General features: G+C 45.0%; 1 protein-coding gene across 5 annotated transcripts in view; it reads left to right on the top strand.

Annotated features, from left to right (window-relative positions):
• The first annotated feature begins 3,363 nt into the window (after positions 1-3,363).
• LOC115075020 (myosin-9) overlaps positions 3,364-22,469 on the top strand; it is a 70,539-nt gene continuing 51,433 nt past the window's right edge. Inside the window, exons 1-8 of one of the 5 annotated variants that reach the window (XM_029575106.1) lie at positions 3,364-3,443; positions 4,811-6,066; positions 8,568-8,719; positions 13,259-13,577; positions 15,076-15,173; positions 16,606-16,705; positions 18,428-18,553; positions 22,316-22,441. In XM_029575106.1, the coding sequence (XP_029430966.1) occupies positions 5,872-6,066; positions 8,568-8,719; positions 13,259-13,577; positions 15,076-15,173; positions 16,606-16,705; positions 18,428-18,553; positions 22,316-22,441 (1,116 nt within the window). In that variant the 5' untranslated portion in view covers positions 3,364-3,443; positions 4,811-5,871. Of the gene's footprint in view, positions 3,444-3,490; positions 3,705-4,810; positions 6,067-8,567; positions 8,720-13,258; positions 13,578-15,075; positions 15,174-16,605; positions 16,706-18,427; positions 18,554-22,315; positions 22,442-22,469 lie in introns of those variants that run through there. The other 4 variants (XM_029575103.1, XM_029575107.1, XM_029575104.1 and 1 more) reach the window with 4 other exon arrangements.

The following is a 22,469-nucleotide window of genomic DNA, read 5'->3' on the forward strand; positions in this document are numbered from 1 at the left end:
TACTTAAGTACAGAAGAGAGCCCTCCTTATCACATGGTCACATGCAAGCACCCAATTTCAACAAATGCTTAACATCTCTTGTCAGTCCTGGGACTTCCCATGTTCTATGATGGAGCTGATGTTTATGCATTGAGCCAATATTTGCTTTTTGAGTGTCCTTCATAGTTATGGTCAACAATGCTCCTTCCAAGGAGTCACTAGGTGTCTGTGCAACTTTTTTTTTATGTGAGCAACAATTTTTTTAAACTGTTAGTTTTTGAGCACCAGTATTAGCATTGCATTTCTGGATATAGCACAAAGGAAAATTAATGTGAACGACCATGCAAAACATGTGAGCGATGCTCCAAAATGTATGAGCAATCGCTCACGTGCTCAGCTTAGAAGGAATTATGATGGTCACTGGTAGTGAGTGTATTCTGTCTGCATATCAGCAGTCACTCCCAGCCAGCACAACGCATGCTCCCATGCATTAGCTCTCACGCTCTATGCGTTGAGTCCCTCAACCAGGAGATCGACTGAGGGTGGGAGGTCTGGCAGCCCAGTAGACCTGGAGATTGATAAAAATATTTGGCCTTAAGATGATGAAACAGTTTTATGTGTCCTAATGCAATTTTGTCAGGGTCACAATTTTTGGCTTCTGCCTCAAAGCCCTGATTTGTAGTCCTGCTGTCCCTGTCGAAAAATAGGACGACAAATCCCAGAATATTTTACATCCATGGAGCGCCGGCTCTACAAGCATCAGGCACAGGGACTGAGGGCATCGGTCGTTTGCAGTTCTCAAGAAGGAACCCTTTTCATTGCTTGAAATTTTCTACACAGAGCAGGAGGAGTTTAATGGCAAATTTCAAAATCTCCTGTACTACAACATGGTTGATCATTTGCAGGAGCGGACTGGACTGCCTATGGGCTGCCACCGGAATTCAGCTGTCACCAGAAGTGCTGCTCTTGCATGGCCCCCTTATTAATTTGGGAGGGCTAACTGGTGCGATGGGCTGACCTCAACTTGCAATTTTGGAAAGAAGGAGGGCCTCCCCTCCAGGTTCATCTTGAGAGGGGAATCACCCCCACCCCTCTTCCCCATCCCAGCTGGCGGGGGAAGGGCAGCTGGCTGTCCAAATCTTAGGGGCAGTCAGAGAGCCTAAATCCACCCTTCTTACATTGCTCTAAGTAAGATCTCTCAACCTGCTAAGATTTCAGTTTCCTGCAGATCAAGAGCTACTAAAATTCTGCACTCACAGTCATTATTATATGAAGAGAGAGAGCAGACGCTGGAGGATACTAGAAGGGCTTTGCACTATCCTGAGTTGTCTACTAAAAAAAAAACAACTGGGGAACGTGAGCATGCAGTAATGGGTTCCCTATTGTTCTGCAGTGGTAATATCCCAGTATACCCTGCGCATCTGAACTATTTATAATTATCGGCCGCATGCCTGGACAGGCTCAGGACTGCACTGGCAGAGTTCCCTGGTGAGTAAGGAATAGAGAAACTCTATCTATGAGGGGGAGGGGAACAGCCGGTCGGTGAATAGCAGGGAAATGTTCATTTTGAATTAAAGGAAGGCCATTCAACGACCGAAGGATTAACCAAAGACCTTTTAAAAAAAAAGATTTCCTAAAAAGTATGAGTGAGTGGGAGGGGCGCATTGTGGAGCGCTTCAGTAACTCGGTGTGATGTGGGGAGTTTTTCACTTTCCACTGGGAAAACCCCCCAGGTAGCTGTGAATGAAGGCTCCTGGCACCAGAAACCCAGCCCTGAGATGTGAGAAAAGAGAAACTACTGGGCCAAAAAGAGCAGTCCTGAAGGAAGAGTCCAAGTGTACTGTAGCAAGCTTTTCTGGAAAGCCAGGGACTTTGGAAATGTTTTTCTCCTGGAGCCCTGTCACATACAAGCAGGGGCCTGGGGTTAGGTTAGAAACTCCTCCATGTGGGTGTAGATTTCTCCCCACCCCCGTTGCAGTGCTGCTGTCATGGGTCTGCGTGCATCCTTTTAGCCACATACTGGGTGGGCAAAACATTTTAACCTGCAGAAATCCCTATGAAAATTGCCCTTTATTTATTTATTTAAACGATTTTTATATACACACACGGAGTGGATCTAGGCGGTTTACGGATGGGAAATAACAGACATAATAATTGAACAAAGTATAAAAACAAAAATAAAAACGTTGAATGAAACACGAGGTACAAACTCTGAATAGAACGAGGAGGATGGCACATTAAGTTGTTAAGCCGGGGTTATGAACTAGGAAAGGCTTGTGAAAATAGATAGGTTTTTTTTTTTACGGCTTTTATGAAGTCACGTTTTGTGGAGAGGTGACGAATGTGATTGAGTAAGGAGTTCCATATTTTTGGTGCGGCGACTGAAAAGGCACGGTTGCGTGTTAAATTCAGTCTTTGTGCTGATTGGATTTCTGTCATAGCCTGTTACGGTGAATCTTTCCTGAAGTCCTGGTTCCTTTGTGCCAAAAGTATTTCACTTCCCTTCCTGAGTTAAAATGTGCATTCGGCCTGTGCTAAATGCACATTGTAATGTTCGAGTGCATTTTTTAACTCCCAATGCATTAACATATCATTAGCTTACTTTCAGGCGTTTTCGACGCACTAGCTTTACCCCTTATACAGTAAGGGGTAATAGTGCGTCGAAAACGCGCATCCAACCCCCCCCCCCCCCCCCCCAAAACTAATAGCGCCATCAACATGCAAATGCATGTTGATGGCCCTATTAGTTATTCCCGCGCGATACAGAAAGTAAAATGTGCAGCCAAGCCGCACATTTTAATTTCGGCCAGCACTGGGAAAGTGTACAGAAAAGCAGAAAAAACTGCTTTTCTGTACACCCTCCAACTTAATATCATACGGTAGCGATATTAAGTCGGAGGCCCCAAAATTTAAAAAAAATTTAAAAAAAAGAGAGATTTTAAATTGGCCGGCGGCCCGCGGGTCGGAAGACGGATGCTCAATTTAGCCGGCGTCCGTTTTCCGAACCCGTGGCTGTCAGCGGGCTCGAGAACCGATGCCGGAAAAATTGAGCGTCGGCTGTCAAACCCGCTGACAGCCGCCGCTCCTGTCAAAAAGGAGACGCCAGGGACGCGCTAGTGTCCCTGGCGCCTCTTTTTACCGCGGGCCCTAATTGGCCCATTTATTGGGAGTTAAAAAAAAAAATATATGTATATAATCTGGGCGTTAAAAATGTGCTCATATTTTCTTAGCGCTCAGATTATTGCATCGGCTGTTTTTAAAGCGTGCAGTATGCTGGCTACATGTTGGTTTCCAGAGGGGCTGTCATGTGGATAGGAGTTAAAACTTCAGGACCCATCTACAACTTTTGCTCCTGTGCGCGCTCTGTCGGGCTGCATGCATCGAGAGACACGTCCCGAGGTGGCAGTTCTCTGCCTGGCCCTCCCGCTCCCATGGCTGACCGTTGCCCAGTTTCTCAATCTCAGGTTGGTATATTCTATTCATCGAGAGCTTATGGCTTTGTTGCTGTATTGGTTTCCATAGCAGCAATCATAAGCTGGGAGTTTCCTGAAATGGGGACGGTGGAGAGAGACAGCCGTGCAGCACCCAGAGACTAGCAGTCCTTTCCTTGTGGGGGTCTCCGGGGGCAGGTAAGGCGCAGCCTGCTGCTTCCTTTTAAGAAGAGATTTTGCTTGGGTCCTGCCCAGCCTAACATTTCTAATTGGTGACTTCCTTCTCACATCAAGGTGCAGGATATGTTTGAATGGGGGAAAAAAAAAAAATCAAAACCGTAAATGGTGAATGTCAAACTTCTGCTTTTGTTCTCTGGTGCGTTACTCCAGCTTAGCTTGCTTGAACAGGATCATTTACAGCAGTTTGCTCTAGAAATGATAAGTAGGAGTAGTGAGTAGCAGAACAGAGAGTGACATAAAGCTGGGATCTGCTAGAACAGGTAAAGCCGTGAATAAGCATTTTATGATTGTTAAATGATTTTAGTGGAAACACTTGTTTGTCATTTTTTATTCATGGTTTTGTCTCGTAATCTGCTCTTTGTACAAGGCTATTGAAAAATGCAGAATAGAATTTTTTTTTAAATAAATGAACAAACAGGACACCCAGAAGCTTTAAAACCAAGTTCTAAGTTGTCAGTTTTAGAGAAAGGCAGAGATGGAGTATGGCAGAGGAGAGAGAACTAGTGAGCAGATGGGGGTGGAGGGATCTGCAAAAAAGGAAATACCGGTACTTTTTATAAAGCAAGGCAGGCTGGAAGGAGTGTTGGTGAATTATTTATTTATTTAAAACATTTGTGTTTCGCTGGTATCCCCTGTTGGTGGAGGATAATGGAAAAATGTGTGAAAGGCAGAATGAGGCACAGCTGGTGAAGCATTTTCAGCAGTGAGCAGACAGCGTAGCAGAAGGATTTATGGAGACAAGCACAGATATTACAGAGACTTGAAGTGGCAGATCTTAGAAAAGAGACCTGCACTTAAATTGGAAAAGAAATTGTCAGTTTTAGCCAATTACACTTTGTTGCATTAGTATTTGAGCAAAGTCGCATTCCATTCGTTTCAGAATGTAACCAACCTAAATGGTGACATCAGTGAAGAAATAGGGAAGTAAAGGCTACTGCTAGATGGAAATAATTCAGTTAGAAGCTGACATTTTTAGTAAACAGAGACACACACTACAGAAGTATCAACTGAATGGGAGGAGGAAGGAACTGATGGGATATTACCTGACTAATGCACTAACAAGTGCTAAATGCCAGGCAGCGTAGTTAAGTGTGGAGATATTTGAAAAATACTGCGATACTAACACACTGATGGTTTTTAATGTTTTCTTCCCTTAATAGCCCCAGGGTCATTTCTTGGGTGATTCAAGGTTCCTTGCTGGAAAAAGACTGGAACGAAAAGTATCCTCCAAGGCTGAGCCTGCACGCCCACTCTTGTCAGCCGGGCATTGCACTTTCACTGGCAATCACCCAGTCTTTCCTGCTGCGTGCACGCTGCCAGGCTTCACAGGCCTTTGCTGCAGGGTCACCCTAAGAGATGCTATTTTTGTCCTTGCCGTAAAACCTCTGATAGCAGCCTGGCTCAGGAATGCTGTGATGAGTTGGATCATTCTTTCTTTGAGCGGAACAGCATAGATGGAGGCCTCCTGAGGGCATAGATGAAGCAGTTTCGCTGTACTTAAGAAGTCTGTCCTGATATTGTCTTATATTGTTCTCATGCCAGTTTGCTGTTTTATTGGAACACTAAGAATCCAACAAAAAAATAGTGGAAGAGTGGTCATCAATCGAGCCTCTTCCTACCTCCAGAGAAGACGGCGCCTTTTTCTGTGGACGCTGCAGGCGTCTTCTGCTGATTGGTACCAAAAGATCACATGGAGAGGAGTTTCACTACATAAGGGTCCCCTTGCCATAATTCAGACAGGAATATGATGGGATACATGTACAAATATTTTTAAGCAGATTCCATTGGGTTCGTTTTGTTGCCGAGATGAGAAGTTAGTGAATGAAAGGTCACACCCGGTGTTCAAGCAGATTGCAGTTACAAGGACTGGACGCTCTGCTGAGGTTTGACTCTGCGCTGTAGTAATCTACAATCAGTCAAGTGGAGAAATTTGAGTGTTTGAGAAATACAAAAGTAAATATCGTTACCTTGTTGGGACTGCTACCTCCTGAAGTTTGAAGTTATTTCTCCTGACGGGATTTTGTTTTCTTGAGTGTCTGCCAGGGTTCAGCCTGCCCTTGTTACTCTAAGGATGGATTTGTGGATTTTGGTCAGCTAAGAAGATCCCAACATGATCCCCAAACACTAAACAGTAGAGATTAAATGACAAGAGGAGTTTGTGATCCCTTGGATGTCCCCGAAGGATATTTTTTTTCTGCTTCCTCGTCGTCCTGCTCTGTAAATGTTGAATCGAAGCTGCAGTGGGTATTATAGTTTGCCCTCTCGCTACAGTGGAAATGGATGCATTCAGTATGGCTCGGACTCGGGCAGGAGGTCGCCATGCTGGGCTTCAAAGGACCTTGGGAGCAGCAGAGGGTGTTGGGAAAGGAACTCTGGCGATGGACTGTTGTCTTCACGAGGCTCTTTTCAAGCAAAGGTAAGAGAGCTTAATAGGTAAGTTGGAGAGGGGGTGCATGACCGAAAGTTCGCCTAGGGTGCCAGATACTATTGCACTGGTCCTGCCCCCAATCCAAACGTTTCTGGAGACCCCCAACCTCTCTGATAATCCCTGTCTTCCTTGAGAGTATTCTCTGTAATGCACTCATTTTCGTGCTCCAGGAACTTGGGTATTTTCTGCAATGTAACTGCTTCTGTACATGGGGGATCACAAGGCATTTTCTTCAGCACACATCCTTCCACATCTCAGAACTAAGGATATTGTCTGCCAACTCCAGTCCTCAAGAGCCTCCTAGTTTTCAAGATATGCACTGTCTCCATTGTCTTGGCCACCCCTGTGGTATTCTCTGAGGTACACCCTTTTACACCTTCTCTGCTGTATGCCTGCTTCTGTACCCCGAGACTGTTCCCTTCAGTGGAGCTCCTGCTCTGTACACCTGCTTCCATGGTAGAAGGCATAGTGTATTCTGTGCAGTCTGCTTGCTTCCATGCCATGATACAATGGGGATCCTCCTGCACCTCACACACGTCCCTGTGTATGGAATGTGGGTATTCTCTGCAGTGCCTCTATTTGAGTGCTTCCATATTTCGGGAGCCTCATAATGCTCATAGTAACTGTGAGTAAAATAAACAAAGGCATTTCCATGGGTAAACGAGAAATGGGCTCAGATTATTGCTCACTCTGTGTGTGGATAAAGGTACACACATTATTTAATACTGCTCATACTTCTATTTGCATATTGTGGATATGTTCCCAGGGGAGGGGGGGAGAGACAATGGCATTTTGTGCCAAAAAATTATGCGCAGGGAAAGGAGAAAACTTTTCCCCTTAAATTTTCCTGAGGCACCAATCAAAGGAAACCAACCAGCATAGTTTTGCTTTGATTATTAGTGCAGCCGCCACAGGTAACATTACTCACGGAGTTTGACCTGCTTTTCATTATTTACCCCTGAATATCCTGGTGTTACAACGGGGAAAGCAGATGCCTCTGAGAGAAGGTACACACAATGCAGGATCAGAAAAATCTAATAGAAAAATTGTTGTTACAGACAAACACAATAAACTTCCCAGCCAATGGAAACTTTGCATTTTCTTTTATAATTTTGTACAGTTTATTTATGTATTTTTTCGACCCCATGTCTGAGAAATATGGCATGCACGCCTGAAAGTCTGTGAAAATCTAGAATGCCACTACCACGGTTGGGCAGAAATGGAATTTTAAAGAATTTGTTTCAGTGCAATTAGTGCCGATGGCTGGAGAGCACAAGCAAGCTAGCAGCGCTAACATCCCTACACCACACTGGTGTGGAGACAGCGCCTCTAAATGCATGAGTCTAACTCACCATCCATGCCAAGTCCCTCCTCCCTGCTGAGAGTGACTGTCGACAGGAACACCACTTTGTTCTGACTAGGCTGCTAGTTTGATCAGTTATTCCCTAGGAACTGGACTGAGACCATTCATCGATGGAATCCAGGCAGTAAGTTTTTTTAGTCACTGATGACGTGAGCCAGATTTGAATTGGTGACTCGGAGAAGAAAAGGCTCCAATTTCTCCATGCCACTTTTACTGAGTTATCCTTTCATCTTTTTGCGGGTATGTTATAGGGGTGTGCAGGGGTAAAAAAAATTGTTTCTTTTTTTTTGTTTCTGTTTCAGGAGGTTTTCCCCCCACAAATTTCATTTTGTTTAATGTTTAATTTGTTTCTTTTGTTTAAAAAAAAACCCAAATAAAACAAACAAACCCAAAAACAAACAAAAAAAAAAGGAAACGGAGCATCCTGTCCCCACCACCCATCCTTCTCACCCGGAAAAATGCTAGGGCCAGGACGCCCCCAGCCCCCACTTACCTGGTCTGGTGGAGATCCTCTGGCAAGGCCTAGGCCCAAGCTGAAGACTCGGCCTTGTGTAGGCTAAGGCCATAGTAGGTCACCATGACCCTGGCCTAGGCTTTACGCAAGGCCAAGGCTTGGAAGCCTAGGCCCAACGCAGAGCCTAAGTTAGATGCTGGGGCCTCAGCCTTGGCCAGGTAAGCAACACCTGTGCCTCGGCCCAGGCCTGATGCCAGGGCCTGGTCTGGAAACCTGGTCCCAATGCCTGGGGCCTTGGCCTAAGGCAGAGCCCCGATGTCGGGACCCATTCTGGAGGCCGGGTCCTGATGCCTGGGCTTCAGCCTAATGCCGGGGCTGCTGGGACCCGACACCAGAACCTTGACCCAGGGTCAAGCCCAGGCCCAGGCCCCAAGGCCAGACCACAAGTTGGGTAGGTCCTTTCTTCTGCAAATGACAGCGTCTGCTGGGGACGCGCCAGAGTAAATTAGCTCCAGCACATCCTCCTCCGTGGAGGGTACCATTTTGCTGTTCAGCACTTATCCATCGCGTTTTGCTAATTCCGTTAAAACGAATGCACACTCCTAGTATTTTTTAATAGTGCAGAAATCCTTTTCCTGTGACAATTAATGATAATTTTCTGATCTCTTTTAGACCGCCCTGAAATTTGCAGCTGAGCATCCGGAATCCAATTACTCCAGTAGCCGGAGTCGAGAGTATAACTGGGGGTCCATCAGCCCTAGACAGTCAGCCAGATCGAGGTCCACAAGCCCCATACGTGGGATCCACTCCTTTGAGAGTGCAAGGTACAGACCTGTTAATATTATCATTTTATTGTTTCTTTTACAAAGTAGTGTAAGGCAATACTCATTAATTCACAGTACAAAACACAAGTGAAGGTAAATAAAAAAAATAATTGTTTCTTGAAACTGAGAAATAACCTAAGAGCAAAGAAACAGGCCTTTACTATCTCATGTCAAAGAAGGAGGGAAAATTAATGGTCATGGTTGATGTCTTATTAAGAAAAGTAAATTTCATGTTGGAGGGCAGCGAGTTCCAGCCCATTGGGCAAATAGGGAGATTGAAGGTTGAAGGAGCAAAATCTGTTTTGGCTGAATTTAGCATTGGTCCTTGTGATTTTAGTGTTAAGAACTTAAGAAATGCCTTGCTTCATCAAGCCCAGCATCCTATACCCCGACAGTGGCCAATCTGGATCTTTTGGAAGGTACTCAGCAGATCCTAATGGGGCGATCAATTCCCTCTCTGCCTGGCTAATAGATCCTAATGGACTTCATCTCCCTTTTATAACTCAGCTGTACTACCAGACTGCACCGTATCCTCAGGCAACAAATAACACAACTAAGTCAGTCAACTTGGAGGACTTAGCCTCTTCTTTGTTGAGAATGGAGGGGATTTTAGAAGGCTGTGTCAGCCAGTTGTGTTCTTTTTCATCCCAAGCGGCTGCCAAGTTCCAGGAGCAAGAGAGCAAGCTGGAAAAGCACGTTTACTGTCTTCAAACTATTCCTCCAAAAGGGGAAATTAAGTCCGCTTTGGTTAAAGAGAAAATAGTTCTTCAAGGTAAATTGGAGGCTTTGGAAAATTTTTCAAGATACAAGAATCTTCGATTTTTAAACTTTCCTAGGCCTAGGATGTTCTCGCCGTATGAACCCCTCCAAAAATACCTCTTAGCTGCCACCAGTGTGCAAGGCCTGTTTTCTTTCGGAATTCAAAAGGCTTCTATGGGTTACGGAGGGGGACATGGATCCATTGGTTTCCTTAGATAGCTTGGATGTTATGGCATTTCTTGCATCATCTCTTAATTTTTGCTTTAGAGACGAATCAGGATTTAGTCTTTGAAATTATATTTCCAGAAGCATGCCAAGATACCACTCAAGAAAATAGGAGGAAGTTCCTGACATTAAAAAAAATCAAATACTTCAGATTGGAGCTATCTTTTATTTAACATTTCCATGTAAATGTGATGTTCTTTTCCAAGACAAAAAATATATTTTCTATCATTCATTGCATTTGAAAAATATCTTAAAGGTACAATTTCTAAATAAATTCTAATGAATCCAGGTTTCTGTACTTATGTATTCCAACTGTGATCTCTATAATGATTTAGGTTGGCATTTTGGAGGGTTTTTTTTTTTATTTGTTCCGTTTTGTTTTTTACTTATTTGATATATTTTCTGTTTTTTTTCCCTGATTAATGGGTCACTTGGCGGCCTCTGTTGGGAACTAATATCATGGTGTTTGTAATTTTTTCTTGAACAACCAGGAGTATAATTTTAGAGCATTGAATAACTGTAGAAGATTGATCTTCATTGAATATACAGCGGATGAGCTAAGTACACCTAAGAGACATTTAGTTATATTGTGTCATAAGCGGCTGTACAGTTTTTATACTGATGTTTCACATTAATATTCACAGATTTTCTTCTAAAACATATGCAACTTGTGTGAATTATATTTGTTGTTCAAGGCACTGCACTTTATCTTACATTTTATATTCATATCATTTGGTGGCTGGTGGGTGGTTAATGATTATATTACATTATTCATTGGTCTACCTGGTTAGGTATTTCTAATGAAGCATATTAGTATGAATGTTTTTGTTTGCATTTATTGTAGTTAAGCAAGCAGTGCAGTATTGCTTCTAACACAAGTCTTTAAATTTAGTGGGGCTTGATTTTACTTTTTTGTTTTCCTGCAAAGGAATAAAAGCAGGACTGGATCAGGCTGCCCAGAAAGTGTACGCCCACCAAGAGGACACACGTGGGAGTGGCGTTACCACGCTCACAGCATCCTTTGCCCCTTCAGTCACTGTGTCCAACACCCACTTGTCTGTAGTAGCAGAGTCCTGCCACTGATCAGTTTACCACAAAGTGGACATGTGAAATGTTGGCACAACAGAGCGAGAGCACAAAGCAGCTTCAGAATCGGGATGTGACGCGAGGATACCACAGGGCTTTAAACCTCCAACGCGCAAGTCAGTGGTTGCTGTAGTTTCACCTGTGATACCACATCACAGACAGATGGATGAACACGATCTTTACATAAGGTGTTCTTGCTTTATTTTGTACAAGAACACCTAAAATTGGAGCCAGTTGGCAACATTAATTTCTTGGGACAAAAGCCAATTGATTTAGCTTCTGCCTGAGTGCCATCAACCTTGCAAACCATCAACCTTGCAAACCATCAACAGTTTTGTGATGGTCTGCTTCCTTTTTATTAGACAGAAGTGAACAAGTAAGGTTAGGAACAAATCATTCAACTTAGAGAGCATTCTCTTTGAAAGTTCCACAAGGGTCATGGTTATCCTCAACTCTCCTCAGCATTTATATATAACCAATAAGGAAGGTATTTGCATCCCTAGGAGTCACATATTATACGTATGCTGATGATTTGCAATGTTGTTTACATGTAATGAAGATAGTGGTTTATCCCTACAACAACGTAATCACTGTTTAGGAGCAGTACAGCGATTGGAAGATGGCCAATGTGACCCCTATATTTAAAAAGGGATCCAGGGGTGATCCTGAAACTATAGATCAGTGAGCCTGACTTCAGTGCCAGGAAAAATTGTGGAAACTGTTATAAAGAATAAAATCACAAAACATTTAGATAGACATGGTTTGTTGGAACACAGCCATCACTGATTTACCCAAGGGAAGTCTTGCCTCACAAATCTACATTTTTTTGAAGGGGTGAATAAACATGTGGACAAAAGTGAACCAGTAGATGTGGTGCATTTGAATTTCCAGAAAGCATTCGATAAAGTCCCACATGAGTGGCTTCTAAGAAAACTAAAAAATCATGGGATAGGAGGCGATGTTCTTTTATGGATTGCAAGTTGGTTAAAAGACAGGAAACAAAGAGTAGGAATAAATGGTCTGTTTTCACAGTGGAAAAGGTAAAGAGTGGAGTGCCTCAGGGATCTGTGCTTGGACCGGTGCTTTTTAATATATTTATAAATGATCTGGAAAGGGGTACAATGAGTGAGGTGATCAAATTTTTGGATGACACAAAATTATGCACAGTAGTTAAATCTCAAGCAGATTGTGATGAATTGCAGGAGGACCTTGTGAGACTGGAAGATTGGGCTTCCAAATCGCAGATGAAATTTAACGTAGACAAGTGCAAAGTGATGCATATAGGGAAAAATAACCCTTGCTGTAGTTACACAACGTTAGGTTCCATCTTAGGTGTTACCACTCAGGTAAGAGATCTAGGCGTCATAGTGGATAATATATTGAAATTGTCGGCCCAGTGTGATGTGGCGATCAAAAAAGCAAACAGAATGTTAGGAATTATTAGGAAGGGAATGGAAAATAAAATGGAGGATGTCATAATGCCTCTGTATCGCTCCATGGTGAGACCGCACCTTGAATACTGTGTGCAATTCTGGTCACTGCATCTCAAATAGGATATAGCTGCACTGTAGAAAGTGCAGAGAAAGGCGACCAAAATGATAAGGGACATGGAATGGCTGCCCTATGAGGAAAGGCTAAAGAAGTTAATGCTGTTCAGTTTGGAGAAGAGACGACTGAGGGGTGATATGAAAGAAGTCTACAAAATCATGAAAGGACTTGAACAAGTTAATGTAAATCTGTTATTTACTCTCTCAGATAACAGAAGGACCAGGGGGCACACCATGAGGTTAGGAAGTAGCTCATTTAAAATAAATCAAAGAAAATTCTTTTTCACTCAGCGCATAGTTAAGCTCTGGAATTCATTGCCAGAGGATGTGGCTTCAGCAGTTAGTGTTTGGATAAGGTTTGGATAAGTCCTAGATGTTAAATCCATAAACTATTACTACGGTAATTAATAAGCAATAGTAGCTTGTGATCTATCTAATGTTTGGGTACTTGCCAGGTACTTGTGACTTGGATCGGCCACTGTTGGAAACAGGATACTGGGCTTGATGGACCCGTGGTCTGACCCAGCATGGCATTTCTTATGTTCTTAGGTTCTTCTATGTTCTTATGCTGTATATCCATTGTGAGCCTTTGACACAGTCCTGGCTTTTTGACCTTGATCCCGTTGCATTGTAGAAGACGACAAGAATTAAACTACAAAAGGATGGGAATTGGAAAACCAGGAGTGAATGAGATTGTTGAAATCTTTTGTTCCTCTCACTTAAAAGAACGTTCTGAGGAAGTCGGCAGTAGACTACTACCTCATGAGGGAATGGAATTATGTTGTCAACACTATCAACCCTAGAGCTAGGATTATCTAACAATCCAACTGATTTTGTGCATCATTGCCTTAAAATAATATGTAATGTAATAACACTAATATTATTATTATCAGTCATTATATGTGTATATTTTTTTTTTCAGTGCTCTGGCAAATGGTACCGAGTATATAGGAAGATGTTCCAGTTCAGCAGTGAAAAGGAGGCATTCTTTATCCCGCCTTCCATCTTGGCCCAGAGAGGAGACTGGCTGGGTCCAGTCACTGACTCGGAGAAAGTGGAGTGGGTCTGACTTGGACCTGCGGGCTTCGTTGTCAGAGAGCGCCCAGAAGAGGGCAGATCTGGTGAAGCAGCTGCGAGAGGCCCATGACGAGCTGCAGGCGCAGTCGGAGGAGCTCAAGAAGCGCGATAAGGAGCTGGAACTTGGCCAAGCAAAGTTTGAACTGCTCTCCTTTAAACAGAAAGTAAATTCTTTTTCTGCTTTACTCACTGGGGAGTTTCCGTGAAGGTTTGGGGTGCTCAGGTTGCAGATTCGGAATCCAGTTAGGTACCTCCAGGCAGTGGTGCATGCTGGCAATGGGGGGTGGCATGCAGGGAGGGAGAGAGCGAGGTGGAAATAAGGGATATACACTTTGCATTGTCATTTTTAGAGCACAATTTATAACTGGAATATTTACTATGTAGCCCCTGCTCCACTGGCTAGAAAGACTTAGGGGCACATTTGGGGGTTCTGGGGGCACATTCTGACCTAGTTCCCCGGCTTTTGTCCCTGACAGCTAGAAGGGTAACGTTTTCAAGGCCCTAAGGCTGTTTGGAGATTTTCTGCCAAATTTCAGTAAGAAACAAAGACACACACACAGAATTGCGATGGCTGAAAAATAAAATCCTTTATTGGTTACTTGACTGTAGATGAAATATCCCACCAGGTACATTTACAAATAGTGCATTTCAATACAGAAAAGGGAAATCCATGAACTAACAGATACAGTCACTGGGAAACCCGCACTCCCTGATGGTAGGTACTCTCTATAAAGGCACCTTGCCTGGGCGGTAACATACAAACTGGATGCAGACTCCTTCCCAGAAGAGTCTCTGCGGACAGATTCTTCCAGCAGCAGCTCTGCAAGAAGATTTCCCAGCCTGGCAACCCTCAAGCTGATGCCAATCCACTCTTCTGAATACCTTGATAATCTCCCACAGAATAGCAGGAATATGGGACTAATTCCCCTCTTCCGCTGGATCACCTCTTGGTCCTTTCCGCTCTCAAGATCCTCTTTGGATCCCAAGAAGGCCTCCCATGTCCTAGGGCCTGAGAACCCCACCCTTGGGCTCCAGCATCTTCTATGGATAGAAGGAACAGAGCCCCGAGCCAAGTGCGCTCATGAGGTTTGATAAATGCATGCTCCCTGGAGAGTGGTCACGTCTGCTCTCTCTAACATCACTGTGGAGACTCTGATGAGGGACACCATCCTTGTATCTATAATGTGGTGTGTGAGATAGGCCAGAAATGCTTATTGGACTAAGTTTGTAAAAACTCAGGCTGAGAGTGGCCGAAATCCAAGCAATTGACTGCCGTGCATACAGGCTAAACCAATAAATGGCAGATGAATTGTGCAGTTTTAGTATTTTTGCTTCTTAGATAGTCCATTGTTAACTGGTGTAGTTTTTTTAAACTAGTAGCCTTCAGAAGTGATTAAACTCTTATTTACAGGCAGGCTAGGCATTAAGGTGCTGTTACATTTTGGGGTGTACTTTAATCCTCTTATGAGTTATTTTAATAGACTGGAAAAGTCTAGGATGTCCTATAAAGCTCCTCTGGTTCTCACTCGTCGTTGGCCCTGATTTATAGTGTATAACTCCCTTCTCTGTGTTTCCTTCAGGTGTAAAACCTCCCTAAAAGACATTATCACTATGCTTGGCTTTCAATTTCTCAATTCTTCTGGTTTCAATCTGATTCCATAGCAGCTGGAGAGCTCCATAGCACATCTTGAGAAGGAGAAGGGATGGCTAGAACTGTCTCGCTCTGAAGAAAAGACTCAGAGAGGGGAGCTGCAAGAAAAGTAAGGAACTAGAGACTGAAACGGAAGTGGGAGATGGAGTTCAGTTTGAAGACTGGGACCTGAAAAAAATGTTGTGATGGGAGATGGGGGGAATTTTTTAGTGTTAGAAACAAATGGAGGAGAGATAAAAAAAAAAACCAGATGATAGATCTAGGAATGGAAATAGAGAAATGATAGTCTAGGATAAAAAGCAGAGTCTGGTGAGATAGTGAGTTATCTAGATTGGTACAGGAGAGAGAAAATAAAGGACTGTAGTTGGGATAACACTTAGAAATGGGGCAGGAGCTGTAGCTGGGCTAGACATCTAGAGATGAAGTCGGAATTGGATAGCATCTGGAGGTGGAGCAGGGACTGCAGTGGGATTATCTCTAGAGATGAAGCAGCATCTGCAGTTGGGATGATGTCTAGAGATGGAGCAGAGGCTGCAGTTGGACGGTGTCTAGAGATGGAGCAGGGGCTGCAGTGGGACGGTGTCTAGAGATGGAGTAGGGGCTGCAGTTGGGACGGTGTCTAGAGATGGAGCAGGGGCTGCAGTTGCGACGATGTCTAGAGATGGAGCAGGGGCTGCAGTTGGGACGATGTCTAGAGATGGAGCAGGGGCTGCAGTTGGGACGGTGTCTAGAGATGGAGCAGGGGCTGCAGTGGGACGGTGTCTAGAGATGGAGCAGGGGCTGCAGTTGGGACGGTGTCTAGAGATGGAGCAGGGGCTGCAGTTGGGACGATGTCTAGAGATGGAGCAGGGGCTGCAGTGGGACGGTGTCTAGAGATGGAGCAGGGGCTGTAGTTGGGACGATGTCTAGAGATGGAGCAGGGGCTGCAGTTGGGACGATGTCTAGAGATGGAGCAGGGGCTGCAGTTGGGACGATGTCTAGAGATGGAGCAGGGGCTGTAGTTGGGACGATGTCTAGAGATGGAGCAGGGGCTGCAGTTGGGACGGTGTCTAGAGATGGAGCAGGGGCTGCAGTTGGGACGGTGTCTAGAGATGGAGCAGGGGCTGCAGTTGGGACGGTGTCTAGAGATGGAGCAGGGCTGCAGTGGGACGGTGTCTAGAGATGGAGCAGGGGCTGTAGTTGGGACGATGTCTAGAGATGGAGCAGGGGCTGTAGTTGGGACGATGTCTAGAGATGGAGCAGGGGCTGTAGTTGGGACGATGTCTAGAGATGGAGCAGGGGCTGCAGTTGGGACGGTGTCTAGAGATGAAGCAGTATCTGCAGTTGGGATGATGTCTAGAGATGGAGCAGAGGCTGCAGTTGGGACGATGTCTCGAGATGGAGCAGGGACTGTAGTTGGGATGGTGTCTAGAGATGTAGTAAGGGCTGCAGTAGGACAGTGTCTAGAGACAGAGCAGGGGCTGCAGTGGATAGAGTGTTGCAGTCATTGTAGACAGAATGTTATTAGTCTGCTTCTATTACAAAGTCTGCTTTTTTCACAGGATTATAAATTTGGAGATGGAAGTGGTGAAAGCAAAATCCTGTCTGGACGCCCTAAGTTGTGGTTCTGCATCTCTGTTTCCCAGCTCGGGGCCTTCCATGGTAAGAATAATGGAACAGATACCAGAAGGTTGTGGTAAGATATTGGGCGGGTTATCTGGCATATCTATCGTAGCATTCCTTGTAGACCCAATGGGCTCTCCTACCATGGTGCGGTTGAACCAGTTGCTACTCCAGTTTGTTAAATGTGTTAAGGGATGGCTTTGATTGAGAGTTTTTAAGGAGAAATGAGTGCGTGTAGCTGCCAAAGATAAAATTCCATTCACAGATACAGTAGGGAAGTTCCAGCTGAGTTTTGTACAGCAAGAGAAATGAAGTCAGAGATGATGGTTACAGATTATCTCTGCACAAACACACTTGCATTCACTTTTACACACAGTTTCTTACCATCACCGTGCACAAGCACGTGTATTCCCAACAATTGCTATACACACGCCCCCAGTGGCGCACTCGTTCTTAACATTACTGTGCACATACATTCACTTTCAGTTGTTCATATGCTGATTCTCATTGGACCTGATTTATTGAAGCTTTTCTCCCATTCTATGTCTCTGGGGGAAGAAAAAAAGCTTATGAGTGAACCTTTGTTACGCGCACAAGAGCCGGGCCAAAGAAAAGGGGGCGGTCCAGGGCGGGGCTTGAGGCGCTGGTACAGCAGCCATTTGCCGCTGTGCCGGGGAAGGGCGCGCCGGCAGGGTGCCGGCATGCGCAACTTGCTCCTACTCCTTTGGAGGAGCAACAGATAAAATTTAAAAAAACCGAGGTAGATAGGATAGGGGGAGGGGGAGGGAGGTTAGGGTAGGGGGTAGGGAAGTTCCCTCCCAGTCCACTTCTTAATTGGAGCGGACTGGGAGGGAACTGGGGAAGGCCGCGATGCGTCGCCTCATGAAACTTGCAAAAATCTACACCCCCCCTTGCGTGTGCGTGGATTGCAAAATCCAGCACACATGTGCGCGCGGCCCGCCAATTTTATAACATGCATGCGCTGGCTCGCACATGTACTAAAATCTACCCCTTAGGGGAACATTTTCAAAAATAGCGCAAGTGCGAACAAAAGTACGCTGGATTTTATAAGATACGCGCGTAGCCTATAAAATCCAGGGTTGGCGTGCGCAAGGGGGTGCACATTTGTGCAACCTGCGTGTGCCGAGCCCAGTGCGCGCTGCTGTTCCCTCCGCCTCCCCTCACCTTCCCCCCCCTAACCCCCCCCCCGGCCCTATCTAAACCCCCCCCCTACCATTGTCGGCAGATTTACGCCTGCCAGAGGCAGGCGTAAATCTGCGCGCACCAGTGGGCTGCTGGTGCGCCATCACCCGACCCGGGGGCTGTTCCGGAGGCTTCAACCACGCCCCCGGGCCAGCGTCATGCCCCTGACACGCCTCCCGGCCCGCCCCAAAATTCGCGCCACCCACCCGACACACCCCCTTTGCAAATCCCCGGGACGTCCGCGCATCCCGGGGCTTGTGCAAGCCGCTGAGCTTATGCAAAATAGGCTCGGCGTGTGCAAGGGGCTTTTTTAAAGGTTACGTGCATAACTTATGCTTGTAACCCTTTTAAAATCCGGCCTTTAGTGAATAAGTTCCATCGTGGGGTGGCCCCTGACTATGACCTCAGCACATGCTCAGCATCGCCGCCTGGAGAACATGGGGGCAGCCTGTCGGCCTGCAGTGCAGTGCATGCATGGATTTCTGTGGGGGATGCTAACGTGTGCACAACTGCAGGTGCTAGCGAGCAGCCCTTCTATCATCTGCTTGTCATTTACAGGGCAAGGATGACCTCAACCAGGAGCTGAAGGCCGTTCGGGAGCACCTCCATTACTACAAACACCGTGCAAAGGTTTTAGAGGCAGAACGAAATAAAGCCATCCAACAGCTGAAACTGGTCAAAGAGGTTCGTCTCTTGATGTTTCCATTGCCAATATGTCCTGTCTTATCTGCTGTTTACCAGCAAACGTGCTACACATCAGTGTGCTGGCACATGCTGTGCTGGCATTGCACCCTTGCTGTTTATTTATAATAAGAGCTTTTTCCAAAATGCTTTTGTTAGAATTTAAAGATGACGTTTACTAGAAATGGTGACATGGATTTTTTTTTTTTTGTTTTTTAAATCTGTAACTCTCCGACAGGGCACATAAAATGAGGCGAGGGTCTGAGCTTAGCCACCGGTGTCAAGCAGAGGGTGTAGTGGACCTGGGTCAAAGGCATGGGTAATATATTCTTAGCTGGACAGAGAAAATGTTACCAACACCTCTTTCCCCTCTGACTGCTCCCATCTTCCTTCAGCATTGACAGCAGCCGTTGTCGAACCCCCCACTTTAGGAGAAAGTTAGACCTCCCCCCAGTCAAAAGATTGTCTTCAAAACTTTACAAACTGGGGATCCCAGCAGTCAAGTGTAAAATTACATAAAACCACTGGGTTTGTCAAGGTTCACAGGTCTCTTACAGCACTGGTAGCAGCATCAGCAACGGCAAAAACAAACACAAAACGTTCTTCCTCCAGATTTGTCCATCATGAAGTTACTACATAAAAAAAAAAAGCAAACTTATTTCCACTCTCCCTGCTCCAGTGAGATAGATTACTTTACATTCCTCTCAAAATTCTCTTCAAATATGGCCACATCATCACTTGTCTCATAAATGCAGTTCTTGCCACCCTGGGGCTACTCAGTATCCTCCCGAGATGTCACGGAAGCAGTGGCGGTCTAAGGGAGGTGAAAGGGGTGTGGTCTGCCACAGGTGACAGCCAGGAGGGGGTGCCGTTGGGAGGGTTGAAATCAGGGGTGGCCTAAAAAAAAAAAAAAAAAAAAGGCCCATTGAGCTACGGCAGAGCCCATCCCACTGGGGCCCGAAGAAAGAAAAAGCGTGGCAGAGCTGTGGCAGGAGAAGGAGGCTCTCAGAGTGTGTGTGTGTGTGTGTGTGTGTACATGCATGTGTGAGAAGCCTGTATGCATGTGTGGGAGAACCTGTGTGTATGTGTGTGTGAGAATGAGAGCCCATACACGTTGGGGTGTGTGTGTGTGTATGTGTGAGTGAGAGCCTACATGCATGTATGGAGTTGTGAGGCAGCCTGTATGCATATGTGTGTGTGTGGATGTATAAGAGAGCCTGTGCGCATGTGTGTGTGAGTGGATGTGTAAGAGAGGCTGTATGCATGTATGTGTGGTATGTGTAAGAGCCTGTATGCATGCGAGAGAGTGTGTGTGTGTGTGTGTGTGTGTGTGTGAGTGAGATCCTGTATACATGCATGTTGAGTGAGAGCCTATTATACATGCATGTTGAGTGAGAGCCTATTATACATGCATAAGTATATGTGGTATGCATGAGAGCTTGTGTGTGTGTATGTGCGAGTGCGAGAGAGGGTGTGTGAAGAACCAGTGTGTGTGTGTGTGTGTGTATGTGAGGGAGAGAGATCAGGTGTATGTGACAGCCTGGGTGTGTGTATGTGAGAGGGAGTGTGTAAGTTTGTGTGTGTGTGAGAGAGAGGATGAAGTTTATGCTAACACTCCCAGAATCCACAAAAATCTCAGGGTGACTGGAAATCAAAAGATCCAAAATATGGAGCGTGGGAAATGTTTTTAATTCATATTAGCTTTAAATGTTGGGTGTCATTTGATGTGTCTGTTTTGAAATATTTTATTGGTTTTTGAGAACTTTAAAAAAAATTTGTGTTTAATTATTGAATGAGGTCCTGTTCGTCAACTGTTTTGAATATTTATTCTGTTAGTATAGTTTTATTATTATGATTGATGTATTATATTTTCTTTGCTTTATTATTTTTTTATGAGGAATGATGGTATTTCTGTTTTTCTATTGTTGCGCTGTTTGCAGATCCTGGCCAGTTGCTACAATTTGGATCTCCTGTTCCATCATAAGTATATCTCTGGGGATAGGAGAGCAAAAAAAAAAAAAACCCCAAAAAAATCTGCTGGCCTCTCCGGCCCTTATTGATTTCTTGACCCCTGACAAACCAGGCTGAGACAACTCCCTTGGCCTGTGCACACACTGGGTTGAAACTGGAAGGCCCCAGGAAAAGAGAGAGAAAAACCCTAAAAGGAGGGGGTTTTTTTTCCTTCTGCTCTGCAGCTGTGGATCCTTGTCTGTGCTTCGTGCTTTAGGAAAGTGATCCCACTGCTGCCACCATATGTGGGTCAGTGGGTTAGGTACAGTCAGAGGAAATCACAATTAGATTCTGACTGTACTTCAGTGCTCTTTATTTACAGAGGTAGTAAACTCAAACAAAATGGCAACAAATGAAGAAGAAATACTTCAGCAGTTCACCACTTCAAAACGGCAGCAAAACACTTCAGCAGTTCTCCTATTAGCCTCAGGTACTTCTTAGTCTTTATACAGAGAAAATCTTCACACAGAGAAAAGTCTTTAACCAACCTGAGCATAAGCTGCAACTCCATCAGCAACCCAGGGCCCGTCTAACCCTTCCAGGGCCTGAGGTTTTATCCCTTTCCCCAGAATTCCCTGCGGCTCTGTATCTTAATGGGGACGGGGGCGAGATAGCTGTGCCCGGTCCTTTAAGGTAGACTGAGGGACTTTGCTATACACTCCCTCACAACCCCCTTTAAAGGATCCATTTCCCATCACCGTTTGAAGGTGACATAGGGTTAATCATCCAATGTATAGCATATATGACCTTCCCATTAGTTAATATTCACACAAGAAATCAGAGAATATTACCCAGTCTGTTCCAAGTGTTTCCACCTTATATTCACCACGAGAGACCGCTATTTCTTGTCATCTACATTCCAGTGGAGGATAAGCCCTGCTGCTGCATCGTAAGGTCTGCATCAGTCCTTTTTCCTCTCTTGACGCCAAACCTTTTCCAATCAGATACTCAGAGATATCAATCATTACAGGAAGTTTCCACAAAGCAATGGCCATATCGATGTATTTCTTTGGTAGCGTCTTATGTGGTGTGTCTTGGACAAAGCACCCAAACATTGGATAGAGTTGATATTGAGGGACCTCAGCATATCCATGGTATAAATATTGCACTCAGATATCTTGATGGTGTTATCTAACATCATCACCAAAACCCCAAGAAGAGATAAAGGGACTCTACCTACCTGCCAAAATAATTCTCCACTCCTGTGACATAAGGCCAAGCTCCCTGGGACAGGGAAATACCTAACGTGCGTGCATTGTAACTTGCCTTAAGCATGGGTTTGGGTAGGTGAGTAATTAAATCCAAATATAAATGTATTCAGTGCACTGGAGGTAACTTCTTGAGAAAAGTTAAATTTCATGCAATCCTTTTATAAGCAGAAAGAACAAGAACTTAAATGTCCCATCCACAGCTAAACATTTTCAAGAACATATTACCCCCCTAAACTATGCTTCAGGACCAACCAAAAGAGGAAATCTGAGAGGGCCCAGACTTCCTGGAGCACCTGCTGCTCCTTGGGGATCGCTATTCAGGCACTTTTCAGGTCCATCTCTGTTTACCTTCTAAGGTCTTACAGGTTCAGAGCCCAAGCTGGCTACCATTTGGCCAAAAACAACTTATGTGTGATCTCCTTGTTTTTGTTCTTTTCTCCATATCATATTCCTGATCTCCTTAGCTCTTGGGGGACATCCAGCTGCCCCTGCCTTGTCCTCAGTCTCTCTTCACTCAGGAAAACATCATTGCCTCTATTTCCAGGGACATCAGAAGGCCTTCAGTCAGACTCATGAAGCAAACCAGAGATTGACAGACTCCCTCCAAACTCATCGGGACCTACATGACGAACTTTGTGATCTTCGCATGTCCAACAGCAGCGCAAAAGTGGTAAGAAGTCTCCTGGGTCCAATCCATC

The sequence above is a fragment of the Rhinatrema bivittatum genome, chromosome 13, assembly GCF_901001135.1.
Source record: "Rhinatrema bivittatum chromosome 13, aRhiBiv1.1, whole genome shotgun sequence".
In the NCBI taxonomy this organism is placed as follows: Eukaryota; Metazoa; Chordata; class Amphibia; order Gymnophiona; family Rhinatrematidae; genus Rhinatrema; species Rhinatrema bivittatum.